This window comes from Cherax quadricarinatus, chromosome 55 (assembly GCF_038502225.1).
Source record: "Cherax quadricarinatus isolate ZL_2023a chromosome 55, ASM3850222v1, whole genome shotgun sequence".
NCBI lineage: Eukaryota > Metazoa > Arthropoda > Malacostraca > Decapoda > Parastacidae > Cherax > Cherax quadricarinatus.
The window spans coordinates 17758057-17771123 of NC_091346.1; the positions used below are offsets into that span (position 1 = coordinate 17758057).

The 13067-nt window shown below is 44.5% G+C and overlaps 1 protein-coding gene across 1 annotated transcript in view; it reads right to left on the minus strand.

Annotated features, from left to right (window-relative positions):
- Positions 1–888: 888 nt before the first annotated feature.
- The window catches only part of LOC128698919 (uncharacterized), a 135360-nt gene continuing 123181 nt past the window's right edge, over positions 889–13067 (minus strand). Inside the window, exon 11 of the mRNA XM_070096968.1 lies at positions 889–943. Coding sequence (XP_069953069.1) covers positions 889–943 — 55 coding nt within the window. The remainder of the gene's footprint in view (positions 944–13067) is intronic.

Here is a 13067-nt window from a genome sequence, read left to right on the forward strand (position 1 = left end):
TTATTATTTTAGAATTTCATTCTGTATCATAATAATAATAATAATAATAATAATAATAATAATAATAATAATAATAATAATAATATAATTTCATTCAAGAATGGTTAGAACACCAAATTAAAACAAAATAATTCACTGCAGTGTTTTTTTCAGTGGGTGTGCTCAACTCGTGTTGGTCATTAAGTGAAAGGAGAATTGGAAGCTCGATCCTCCGTCCGCTAATAGTAAGGCAAACATGGTATCGAATTGCCCGTTCACTACATCGAGCTTTGAGAGAACAGCATTTGTTTGCATGTTTGTCGTTCGTGGCTTAATTTCGTTTCAGGTTTATTGGCGTCATCATCAAATATTTTCTCTTCTCGGTTATCATCATCCTCACCTAAAAGGGATATTTTTAGCAATGGTATTAGCAAATACTGGTGGCTGGTGCATTTTCAAACACTGAAAGCTAGGGCATTAATAGACACTAAGACACATGAGACAAATCTCAAGTTCACCTATAGTGAACGAGGCCCAACAGCTCTCTATTGAACTTTCCAAACACAGATTTTAGGATCTTCTATCATAGGTTTTAGGATATGCTAGTAGCCTGGGTTCTGTGACTCGGCTAGCATAAGCCAGTAAGTTCAGGTGCAGTGTTCTTAAGTTCGTACGTTCTATCAATGTTGGTTTTGCGAAGGTGAAGTATTTGAACTTTGTGCAAGAATACCCTCCCATGCAGTACCTCAACAGTAGTCTTTCAGACCATTCTTATTTATTATATAATTATTACTACCACAACAACAACAACTACTATTACTATTATGCTATGGTCCGTACCTCTTTTTCTGTTGCTTGTGGAACTCATTCAATTGAGAGGTTGGAGCACTTTTTTTCTCTCCCTCCGGCTCAACTGCTGGCAGAAACACGATAGCTCACATTCAGCCATGACGTATTGGAAAACCTGCATGGAATGTAAAGAGGTTAGAGTAAAATATGGATCCTTATAATACTAGAGGTGCAAGAACTGCCAGCCTCTCCTACTGCTAATACTACCTTTACCACTAGTTCTACCGCTGCTGTTACTGCTATTCTTATTATTACTGATTTAGCTATTACTATTATTATTATTATTATTATTACTATTAGTGGTGGTATAGTAGTAGTAGTAACAGCAGGAGTATTAGCACTGCTCTTACTGTTTATAGAACTGCTACCACTGCTGATACGACAATGTTTAATTCTGGAAAAGTAGCTCACAGGCTTTTTTAATAGAGAGTTAGATTAGTTAGAAACTCCCTTTCCAGGTTAAGCTCATAGAGGTGACCATTTCCTTTACAAAACTATCTTCAGACGGGTCTCTGTACACGATACACTGGGGAGTACATGCAGGATTTGGCTGCCACATTCTTCAGACACTTCAGACATGTGGCGTCCCTCCACGGTGTATACTGCCGACATTTTCGTATTACAAAACCCTCTAGACATAGTCGTCTATTGTCTCTCTAGGTCTAATGAAACAATTTCGAAAAAGAATACGCGCGCCGAACGAAGTCTCTTCCTCAATACTCGCCGAAGTGAGAGATACAATCTAGTGTCTGTCGTTTACTGAATGCAGTCTTATCTCTTGTTCTATAGCTGGTCATCTGTGGGAAATTACTCCTGGAGTGCTGCCTGTGTGATCGATTTGCCTACACGACATTTCAATCTGGTAGACTATGCCGGCTATGGAGACAACACTCACGTACTAATGTCTTTTCGTTAAAGGAAATGCTGAGTTCGTCAGTGTTAGTGTGACAACAGTAGTAGTAATGATAAATTAGACACGTGTGCAACACTTGGGTACCTGTAAAGATACCCAAGTGTTGCACATGTGTCTAATTTATCAACTAGTCGGTTCTCTGAACCACTCATATACAGTAGTAGTAATGTTCTCTCGATGGCGAGTTTAAACCTAAAATTTGGTCTCTTCAGCATTCGCATTTTACCAATTTTCATGTGCAGGATGCGTTTGAAAACTGGGTGAGTGCCGTGAGTGTGTACGCTTGTTTGTGTGTCTAGCTGTGAGCCAATTTTGAATTGTTTCTGTCATACAATTTTTTTTCTTTCCCTGTACATTGAATTGCATTCATTATTTACATTTCCAAATACATTTATATTTATTTTTTCTGTTTAATTTGTTTAAATCTGCGTTTTTTTTTATAATTTTTCTTTTGAACCATCACACTGACAGACAGACAGACAGACAGACACACACACACACACACACACACACACACACACACACACACACACACACAAATACATATACAAACACATACACAAACACACACACGTTTACACTCACACATTCTCACATATACAGACTCACACACACTCTCTTCCCCCCCTGCACCCTCTCTCTCTCACTTACCCTCCTTCTCCCCCTCCTCTCCCTCTTTCCCCTCTCCCTCTTTCCCCTTTCCCTCTCCCATTCTCTCTCCCCCTTTGCTTCTCCCTCCTCCTCTCTCCCCATATTCTCCCCTCATTCCCCTTCCCCACCCCTCTCTCATTTCGCCACTATCTCCAGCTTCCTCCTCTCCCTCCCTCCGCCCTCCCACACACACTCGGACAAGCACACCACAAAAGAAACACACAGAATTACATAAGTTTTTCGTTCTGTGGCAACCAAAATAAAAAAAAAATGGGTTGCCAGAGAGCGGGAAGGAAAACCAGGGGACTGGAGGATGAGCCTGCCAAGGAAGATTGGGCAACAGAGCTCATGAAAAGGGAACATGAGTGGGGAAAGAAGCCAGAAGAGCTTAGTACGAGAATGGAGGAGAGGATAGATGCAGAAAGCAAGAAGTGGGAGATGCAAGTCACAGCAGCAGAGGCTAAGATTCAAAGACTATAATAGGAACTGAAAAATCTGAAACAGCCTAAACAACTAAAGAACAACTTGGGAATGACATCAGAGACTGCTACCTCAGTCACAAACAAGGGGACTGTAGGGAACAAAGTAATGAAAATGTATGCAGAGGCCCTATCAGACCATCGCAGAGCCCGACAAAAAGAGAGAATCACATCAGGAGCAATCGAGGAAACTGTAGAAAATGAAAGACCTAAGTTATATGTAGAGGCCCTAACAGACCATAGCAAAGCCCAGGGAAAGCTGAGAAGCAAAAATGATAGGCCACTGGGCCCAAGGACAAGAGATAGTGAAAAAACTGAAAAAAAAGCTTCAATGGAGGCAACTAAATCGTATCAGGGGATACATAGGGATATGCAGTGGGAGAATGAAAGGGAGAGGACAGTCTTTGTTTATGGGCTCAAGGAAATTGAAGAGGAAACTTACGAAGTAAGAAGACAAGGGGAGAAAAATACGATTGAAATCATTATGAAAGCAATAGGAGAAGATGGCATGACCAAGCTGGCAAATTTTTGGAAAATAGGGGGGGGGCTTGTAAGAAGAAAAACCCGGCCAGTCAAAGTGACTTTCAAGGCAGAATCGACTCGAAACAGGAACCTGCAGGAGAAAGCAAGACTAAGAAACATGCCGGCATACCAAAAGGTGTATCTCGATCGCGACATAACACGAGAAGGCAGAAACTGAAAGAGATGGTACAAAGACGAAAGGAGGAAAGACAGGTGAAGATGGACAGGAGAACCCAGACTCAGGAGGAAGATGAAATACAGCCTCCCTCATAACCATGTACAGAAGCCCCAACCAGGACAACCACTATGCAACCAAACATTCTAACCCAAAACGCACATGCCATATCCAGTGCCACCACCCACCTCATTACAAACTCCACCCTCACAGCAACCACGCATAGTTCCTTATCAGGTCTCTCACTTCCCCAACCCCAACGTACCCCCCCTCCCAGACCACAGTTTTTGAAAAGAAGTTTAAGATTTGGTATACAAATGCAGTCAGAACAACAAATAAGTGTGAGGAGTGGCATGAAAGAATCAAGGAGACATCCCCAGACTTAACAGCACTCACAGAAACGAAACTCACCAGAATGATAACAGGTGCAATCTTTCCACCCGGATATCAAATCCTCAGGAAAGATAGAGGGAAGGGGGGAGGAGGAGTTGCACTGCTCATTAAAAACCACTGGGGAAAGGATGGAATGTGCGAATGGGACTATTTAGTAGGAACAGTCCAGTTTGAGGGCCATAAGGTGGTAATTGCAGTAATGTACAACCCGCCACAGAACTGCAGGAGGCCAAGAAAAGAATACAACGAGAGCAACAGAGCAATGGTGACACACTAGCCGAGGCGGCCAGAAGAGCTCACATGGGAGGGAGCAAAGTTACTAGTTATGGGTGATTTCACAGAGTTGTCAGGAAGCGGAATAGCCTAGAAATTAACGTAGTGGAGGCGGGAACCATGCATAGTTTTAAGACGAGGTCTGATAAAGCTCACGGAGCAGGGAGGAGGAGGACCTAGTAGCAATCAGTGAAGAGGCGGGGCCAGGAGCTATGACTCGACCCCTGCAATCACAAATAGGTGAGTACACATGAGTGGCTGCTCATCAATTATATTTATTATTCACACATCGGCCGTTTCCCACCAAGGCAGGGTGGCCCGAAAAAGAAAAACATTCACCATCATTCACTCCATCACTGTCTTGCCAGAGGGATGCTTTACACTACAGTTTATAAAACTCCACCTTTAACCCCCTCAGAGAAGGTTCCTTGATATTGGTGAGGGGCTCTTGATTTAGGGAATTGGATCTGTGCTCCATTTCCCCGAATTAAGCCTGAATGCCTTCCACATCCCCCCCCCCAGGCGCTGTATAATCCTCCGGGTATAGCGCTTCCCTCTGATTATAATAATAATAATAATCCACGTTTAACACCCCTCCTTCAATTACATATCACAGTAAATTAATATTAGATATAGATGTTCTCGATAATAATGGCGAGTTATTGGACTCTGAGAATGCTAACTTGGCGTGTACATTATCACCTTGCTTCCTCTTTCCTTGCTATGTCATCTGTAATGTTTCTTTCTCGTTCTCCTCCTGTTCTACGCCCTTCACATCTGATACTTCATTCACCTTTATTTCTTCTTATACGCTGTTTTCCTAATTTATTGTTCTCTCTCTCTATATATATATATATTTTTTTTCTTTCTAGACCATTGTTACTTTCTCTCTCTTTCTGCCATCACATCACTTCCACTATTCTTCACCATAACCACCACCACCATCACTACCACCACTACTATCCTCAGTACCATCACCACCACCACCACCACTATCATCACCAAAAAAAAACTATCCTCACCACCACCACCACCATCATCACCACCACCACCACTATCCTCACCACCACCACCACCATCACCACCACCACCATCCCCACCATCACCACCAACACCACCACTGCTACCCTCACCACCATCCCCACCACCACCATCACCACCAACAGCACCACTACTGCCCTCACCACCATCCCCACCACCACCATCACCACCAACACCACCACTGCTACCCTCACCACCATCCCCACCACCACCATCACCACCAACACCACCACTACTACCCTCACCACCATCCCCACCACCACCATCAACACCACCACTGCTACACCACCATCTACTACCCTCACCACCATCCCCACCACCATCACCACCAACACCACCACTACTACCACCATCCCCACCACACCATCCACTACTACCCTCACCACCATCCCCACCACCACCATCACCACCAACACCACCACTACTACCCTCACCACCATCCCCACCACCACCATCACCACCAACACCACCACTACTACCCTCACCACCATCCCCACCACCACCATCACCATCAACACCACCATTGCTACCCTCACCACCATCCCCACCACCACCATCACCACCAACACCACCACTGCTACCCTCACCACCATCCCCACCACCACCATCACCACCAACACCACCACTGCTACCCTCACCACCATCCCCACCACCATCACCACCAACACCACCACTACTACCCTCACCACCATCCCCACCACCACCATCACCACCAACACCACCACTACTACCCTCACCACCATCCCCACCACCACCATCACCACCAACACCACCACTACTACCCTCACCACCATCCCCACCACCACCATCACCACCAACACCACCACTACTACCCTCACCACCATCCCCACCACCACCACCACCATCACCACCAACACCACCACTACTACCCTCACCACCATCCCCACCACCACCATCACCACCAACACCACCACTACTACCCTCACCACCATCCCCACCACCACCATCACCATCAACACCACCATTGCTACCCTCACCACCATCCCCACCACCACCATCACCACCAACACCACCACTGCTACCCTCACCACCATCCCCACCACCACCATCACCACCAACACCACCACTACTACCCTCACCACCATCCCCACCACCACCATCACCACCAACACCACCACTACTACCATCACCACCATCCCCACCACCACCATCACCACCACTACTACCCTCACTACCATCCCCACCACCACCATCACCACCAACACCACCACTACTACCATCACCACCATCCCCACCACCATCACCACCAACACAACCACTACTACCCTCACTACCATCCCCACCACCACCATCACCACCCACACCCCCACTGCTACCCTCACCACCATCCCCACCACCACCATCACCATCAACACCACCATTGCTACCCTCACCACCATCACCACCAACACCACCACTGCTACTCACCACCATCACCACCATCACCACCAACACCACCACTACTACCCTCACCACCATCCCCACCACCATCACCACCAACACCACCACTACTACCCTCACCACCATCCCCACCACCATCACCACCAACACAACCACTACTACCATCTCCACCATACCACCACCTCCACCATCACCACCAACACCACCACTACATCACAACCATCCCCAACCACCATCACCACCACTATCCTCACCACCATCACCACCACCACCACCACTACTATCACCATCACCACCACCATCACCACCAACACCACCACTCCTACCCTCACCACCATCCCCACCACCACCATCACCACCAACACCACCACTGCTACCCTCACCACCATCCCCACCACCACCATCACCACCAACACCACCACTACTACCCTCACCACCATCCCCACCACCACCATCACCACCAACACCACCACTACTACCCTCACCACCATCCCCACCACCACCATCACCACCAACACCACCACTACTACCATCACCACCATCCCCACCACCACCATCACCACCAACACCACCACTACTACCCTCACCACCATCCCCACCACCACCATCACCACCAACACCACCACTACTACCCTCACCACCATCCCCACCACCACCATCACCACCAACACCACCACTGCTACCCTCACCACCATCCCCACCACCACCATCACCACCAACACCACCACTGCTACCCTCACCACCATCCCCACCACCACCATCACCACCAACACCACCACCACTACTACCCTCACCACCATCCCCACCACCACCATCACCACCAACACCACCACTACTACCCTCACCACCATCCCCACCACCACCAGTAACACTAGAGTGTAGTTTACAGCAGCTCTGAGAGCTGTGATGAGAGTTTTCATAAAGTTTTATTAATCCGCTCATAGCCTTCATGTAGGTACACTTCCTTCCTTCCTTCCTTCCTTCCTTCCTTCCTCTTCCTTCAATCCATCATTCCTACCTTACTTCGTTCTCTATTTTCCTTCCTTCGTTTCTTACTTCGGTCCTCCCTGCCTCCCTCTCTTCCTCTGTCTGTCTGTCTGTCTCTCTGTCTCTCTCTGTCTGTCTGTCTCTCTCTCTCTCTCTCTCTCTCTCTCTCTCTAAGAACAGCATCCTCACAGCATCTGCTGATTGCAGATCTATCAAGGAGACGAAGTAGTACAAACTTCCCACAGGATATCCCTAGCCAGGCGAGGCCAATCCAAGTCTTGAAAATTCAATCTCTCACTAAGTCACTGCTGCTGCTGCCTAACAGATATGCTTCCAACTTTCCTTTTAACCCCAGACTTCTTGTAAGGCCATTCTTATCCCGTATTAACGTAAGATATCCCCTACACACACAGAGAACCCAAAAAGAAAAGGCAGGGCAGCGGGTGAGAGAACAGGGTGCAGGAGAAATGGGGAAATGCGGAAGGAATTAATAACAGATGGACGGATTGCTGGACAAATAGATGAACTTCTTGATGAAGTGATGTGTGGATCGATACATTAACCGGAAAACAAACCGTTAATTTTGTGTTATGTATTCTGTATTCGTTGTTACAGTAACGAAATTTTGTGCTTGTTCCATTATTTGTCTCCGCAATGGCCGTTTTATATCCCATTGATGCAGTACACGATTCCTACACATCTTCACATGCACTTGTTCCTCCACAAGTTATTAATTTAAATGGCTATGAGTATTTATGCTTAGTGTCTTTATATACATGGCTAATTGCAGTCACATTTTTTTGAAAGGTACAAGAAAATAGATGAAAAAGACGTGTGATACTACACAGAATTTAAGATTTTTTTAAAATCAAAGTTGTATTTGAAATTCTTGATAGAGTAAAATAAATTGATTAAGAATTCTCCTGTTGCAAGTGATAGGTGCTTCTGTATTTCTGTCAGTTACAAAGATTGTTGGCACCTTTGTAAAAGTAACAGGTGATGGGTGTTACCTGTGTCAAAGGCAGACGTGATTGATGTCACCTTTGACAAGGATATTGGTGTTCCTTTATACTAGCAAAAAGTTCTTTACATCACCTCTGTCACCGAGCAATACGGCATTAACAGATATACGTCCATTATTAATAACGTCACAGTAAACCGGTTATATCACAATATGCAAAATGGCCACTGTGAAAAACAGTGAATTCCCAAGGGTTTTGCATTCATACATTACACACACACATACATACACATACTTCTCAGTATATACACAAAATATACGCACCTCATGGTTTATATACACGGGAAATGTTCACAGTTCTCGGTGCATATATTCTGTTAGAGAAGCGTCAAGATTATACTAACTCCAGTTATTTTAAATACTGTTACAATACCATCCCTTAATTCATTCTCTCTCTCTCTCTCTCTCTCTCTCTCTCTCTCTCTCTCTCTCTCTCTCTCTCTCTCTCTCTCTCTCTCTCTCTCTCTCTCTCTCATGTTTATTTCTTCCTTCGGCTTTTCACTTTCTGGATTCCATTTCGATGATATATAATTCTTGCATTCTATTTTGTAATGACTGCCATAACCTTGAACAGTTCTTAGAATATTACGACCTATTTCTCATTCGTGCACTATTTTTTAATTGCATTTCTCGCGTCTCTCTCTCTCTCTCATTTCACTTAGATACTGTATCATTTCCCCTCTATCTGCAGTATATTTCCTCACTTCCCTTCACCCTCTCTTCAGTTTTCCCTCTGCTTCCTCTCTGCAATTGCTTAATTTATATTCCATGTATATAGACATCTTCAATCACACATCCCATTTATCTGTACCTGTGTACCAGCACCGTTTCACTGCATTTTTTTTTTCATTATTCATATGCATAGATATGCTTAACAGTTCGCAAACGAGCGAATTCACAAACATTATCTCTCGGTCCACAGCAGGATTCGAACCTGCACACTCTGTATCAAAGTACACAGTACTTTCACCACTCAGCCAGATCCCAGATCTGGCTGAGTGGCGACAGTACTCTGTGGACTTTGATACAGAGTGTGCAGGTTCGAATCCTGTTGTGGACTGAGAGATAATGTTAGTACATTTATGCACTTTAGAGAGAAAGAGAAACAAATCGAATATCTCTCCCTTGTAATCCCTCATCACGTCTCCAATCAATATCACATTAAACATCCAGTGGGGAGACATCATCAATCATCTCGATGTCTCCACACGCACCGTCTTGTCCAATTCTCAACTTATCCTCATTTTGTTAAGGCAATTTTCTTTCGCTATTCCTGTAGTCAGCTTTCTAACGCTAGCTGTGAAATTACAAATATTTTCTATATTTTTTAGCTGTGTTAGACAAAGTTTGGTTATTTTATGGTGGGCTAGCTTAAAATAACTTAGGCTCGTTTAGATTAGATAAAGTAAATATAACCTCAAATAAGTAGCTGAGACTGGATAACAGCTCTAATCCTATAAATTCAACAACGGGAAAAAAATATGAATAACTCGTCAATAATACCTGCAAATTTTTCTATATCAATATGTCTAACAATTTTACCCAAACGTTGAGCACACCAATCAATAGGAACATAAAAAAGCTAAATTAAAACACGCTTTCTTGTCCGTTCCTTTAAGAGATTTAGGAACCAAAGGCCGCCAACTTTCTATTAGTTTCACGGAGACACTCGACAGCTGCCTCCCAAACTTGGGTGATTTATGTCGCTTCTTGTGCCTTTCTGTGTCTCTGGCCTGGCCAATGGACCGCGTCGATCTGCCTTACTGTTGCGGTCCGCTTTGCATGAGTGAGTCCTCCTGGTCTTCGCTGCTGGAATCCCTTTACATAGCTGAATCCACACTGCTACGTACAGCACGGTTGTTCTGTGTGCTTATATATGGCAGGAGCGGAGCATCAGTATAGAGTAGCAATATACAAATAACCCGCATACTGAAGTGAGAAGCTTATGACGAGTTTCGGTCAGATTTGGATAATTTACGAGTCACAGTCACACACTTCTACTACTAGCATCAGAACTACCACTACTTTTTTCTTACTCTCTTTGACCCTTCCTTGACCCCCTCGCCTATTTATACACTGGTCCTCACTGTCGTGTGTTAGTGTGACTCGCAAAGAGCCCAGGTCGGACCGAAGCGTCGTTATAAGCTTTTCTCTCTCCTATTTGCGGGTTATTTGTGTTTTGTTCCAGTCACGGTATTGTGCCTTTGTTCCAGTCACGGTATTGTGCCTTTGTTCCAGTCACGGTAGCTTGCCTTTGTTCCAGTCACGGTATTGTGCCTTTGTTCCAGTCACGGTAGTGTGCCTTTGTTCCAGTCACGGTATTGTGTCTTTGTTCCAGTCACGGTATTGTGCCTTTGTTCCAGTCACGGTATTGTGCCTTTGTTCCAGTCACGGTATTGTGCCTTTGTTCCAGTCTCTGTAGTGTGCCTTTGTTCCAGTCACCGTAGTGTGCCTTTGTTCCAGTCACCGTAGTGTGCCTTTGTTCCAGTCACCGTAGTGTGCCTTTGTTCCAGTCACGGTATTGGGCCTTTGTTCCAGTCACGGTATTGTGCCTTTGTTCCAGTCACCGTAGTGTGCCTTTGTTCCAGTCACGGTATTATGCTTTTGTTCCAGTCACGGTATTGTGCCTTTTTGTTCATGAGAGAGTAGCAAGCTGGCACCTCAGAATGCAAGTAGACCTTATTTACCCCTGTGACTCGGACAGCTACAGGAGGAGGCGCTGTTGTTATTGTATTCGTGAGGGATAAAATCTATTTAATGAACCAATAATGACGAATTTTAAGTCATGCGTCTGGTAGCGCGGGGAGGCTTGTAAAATCTCATGCGTGCTTTTCCATACGAAATGTAAAAAGAAATTGAAGGATGAGCTAAATTATTGAGAAATCTGAGCTTGTATTGATTGCAGTGATGGGAACATTGGAATGAAGGGAACATTGTAGTGAAGGGAACATTGTAGTGAAGGGAACATTGTAGTGAAGGGAACATTGCAGTGAAGGGAACATTGCAGTGAAGGGAACATTGTAGCGAAGGGAACATTGTAGTGAAGGGAACATTGTAGTGAAGGGAACATTGTAGTGAAGGGAACATTGTAGTGAAGGGAACATTGTAGTGATGGGAACATTGGAATGAAGGGAACATTGTAGTGAAGGGAACATTGTAGTGAAGGGAACATTGTAGTGAAGGGAACATTGTAGTGAAGGGAACATTGTAGTGAAGGGAACATTGTAGTGAAGGGAACATTGTAGTGAAGGGAACATTGTAGTGAAGGGAACATTGTAGTGAAGGGAACATTGCAGTGATGGGAACATTGGAATGAAGGGAACATTGTAGTGAAGGGAACATTGCAGTGAAGGGAACATTACAGTAAAGTGAACATTACAGTAAAGTGAACATACAATGAAGGGAACATTACAGTAAAGTGAACATTAAAATGAAGGGAACATTACAGTAAAGTGAACATACAATGAAGGGAACATTACAGAAAAGGAACATTACAGTGAAGGGAACATGCCAGTGAAGGGAACATTATAGTGAAGGGAACATTACAGTGAAGGGAACATGCCAGTGAAGGGAACATCCCAGTGAAGGGAACATTACAGTGAAGGGAACATGCCAGTGAATGGAACATTACAGTAAAAGGAATATTACAGTGAAGGGAATATTACAGTGAAGGGAATATTACAGTGAAGGGAACACTAAAGTGAAGGGAACACTAAAGTGAAGGTAACTTTACATTAATAGCATCTTAGTTATCAACAATAAAAAAAACATCAACAATTACATTTTCGCTACATTACCTTCACGACGATCACTTCAGTGTTATTGCTATATGTTCAAGGAAAGGTGCTAAACCCTCAAGGGCCATACAGCGCATGTGGAATGGGAAGTAATGAAATCTGATCCCCCAAAATTGGAAGACAATTTCGGTTAAGTGGTTCAACAGACCATCAATAGCATCATTTCTCTCCAATTAATAGGATAGAGCTTTATTAAATCATGGCTTGATAAAGCTCTACATAGAGCGTAACGATGCCTCAGAAAAAAGTTTTTTTCTCAGTGATTTGTATTTTCTTCTCCATTGTCGGGTGTATGCTATTGGGATGCAGCCTAGGAACTGATCGTTGATTCTTATGTACGTTTAATGGGGTGGTAACGGTGGCTGTGTGCTGATTTCTGATGGGTTGTTCGAGGCTATTGTGCTTTGTTGAATGCAATTTGTTCTTTTTATTGGGTGTATGTGTATGTGTGTGTGTGTGTGTGTGTGTGTGTGTGTGTGTGTGTGTGTGTGTGTGTGTGTGTGTCTGTGTGTTTGTTCACCTATTTGTACTCACTTATTTGTGGTTGCAGGGGTCGAGACTCAGTTCCTGGCGCCGCCTCTTCACT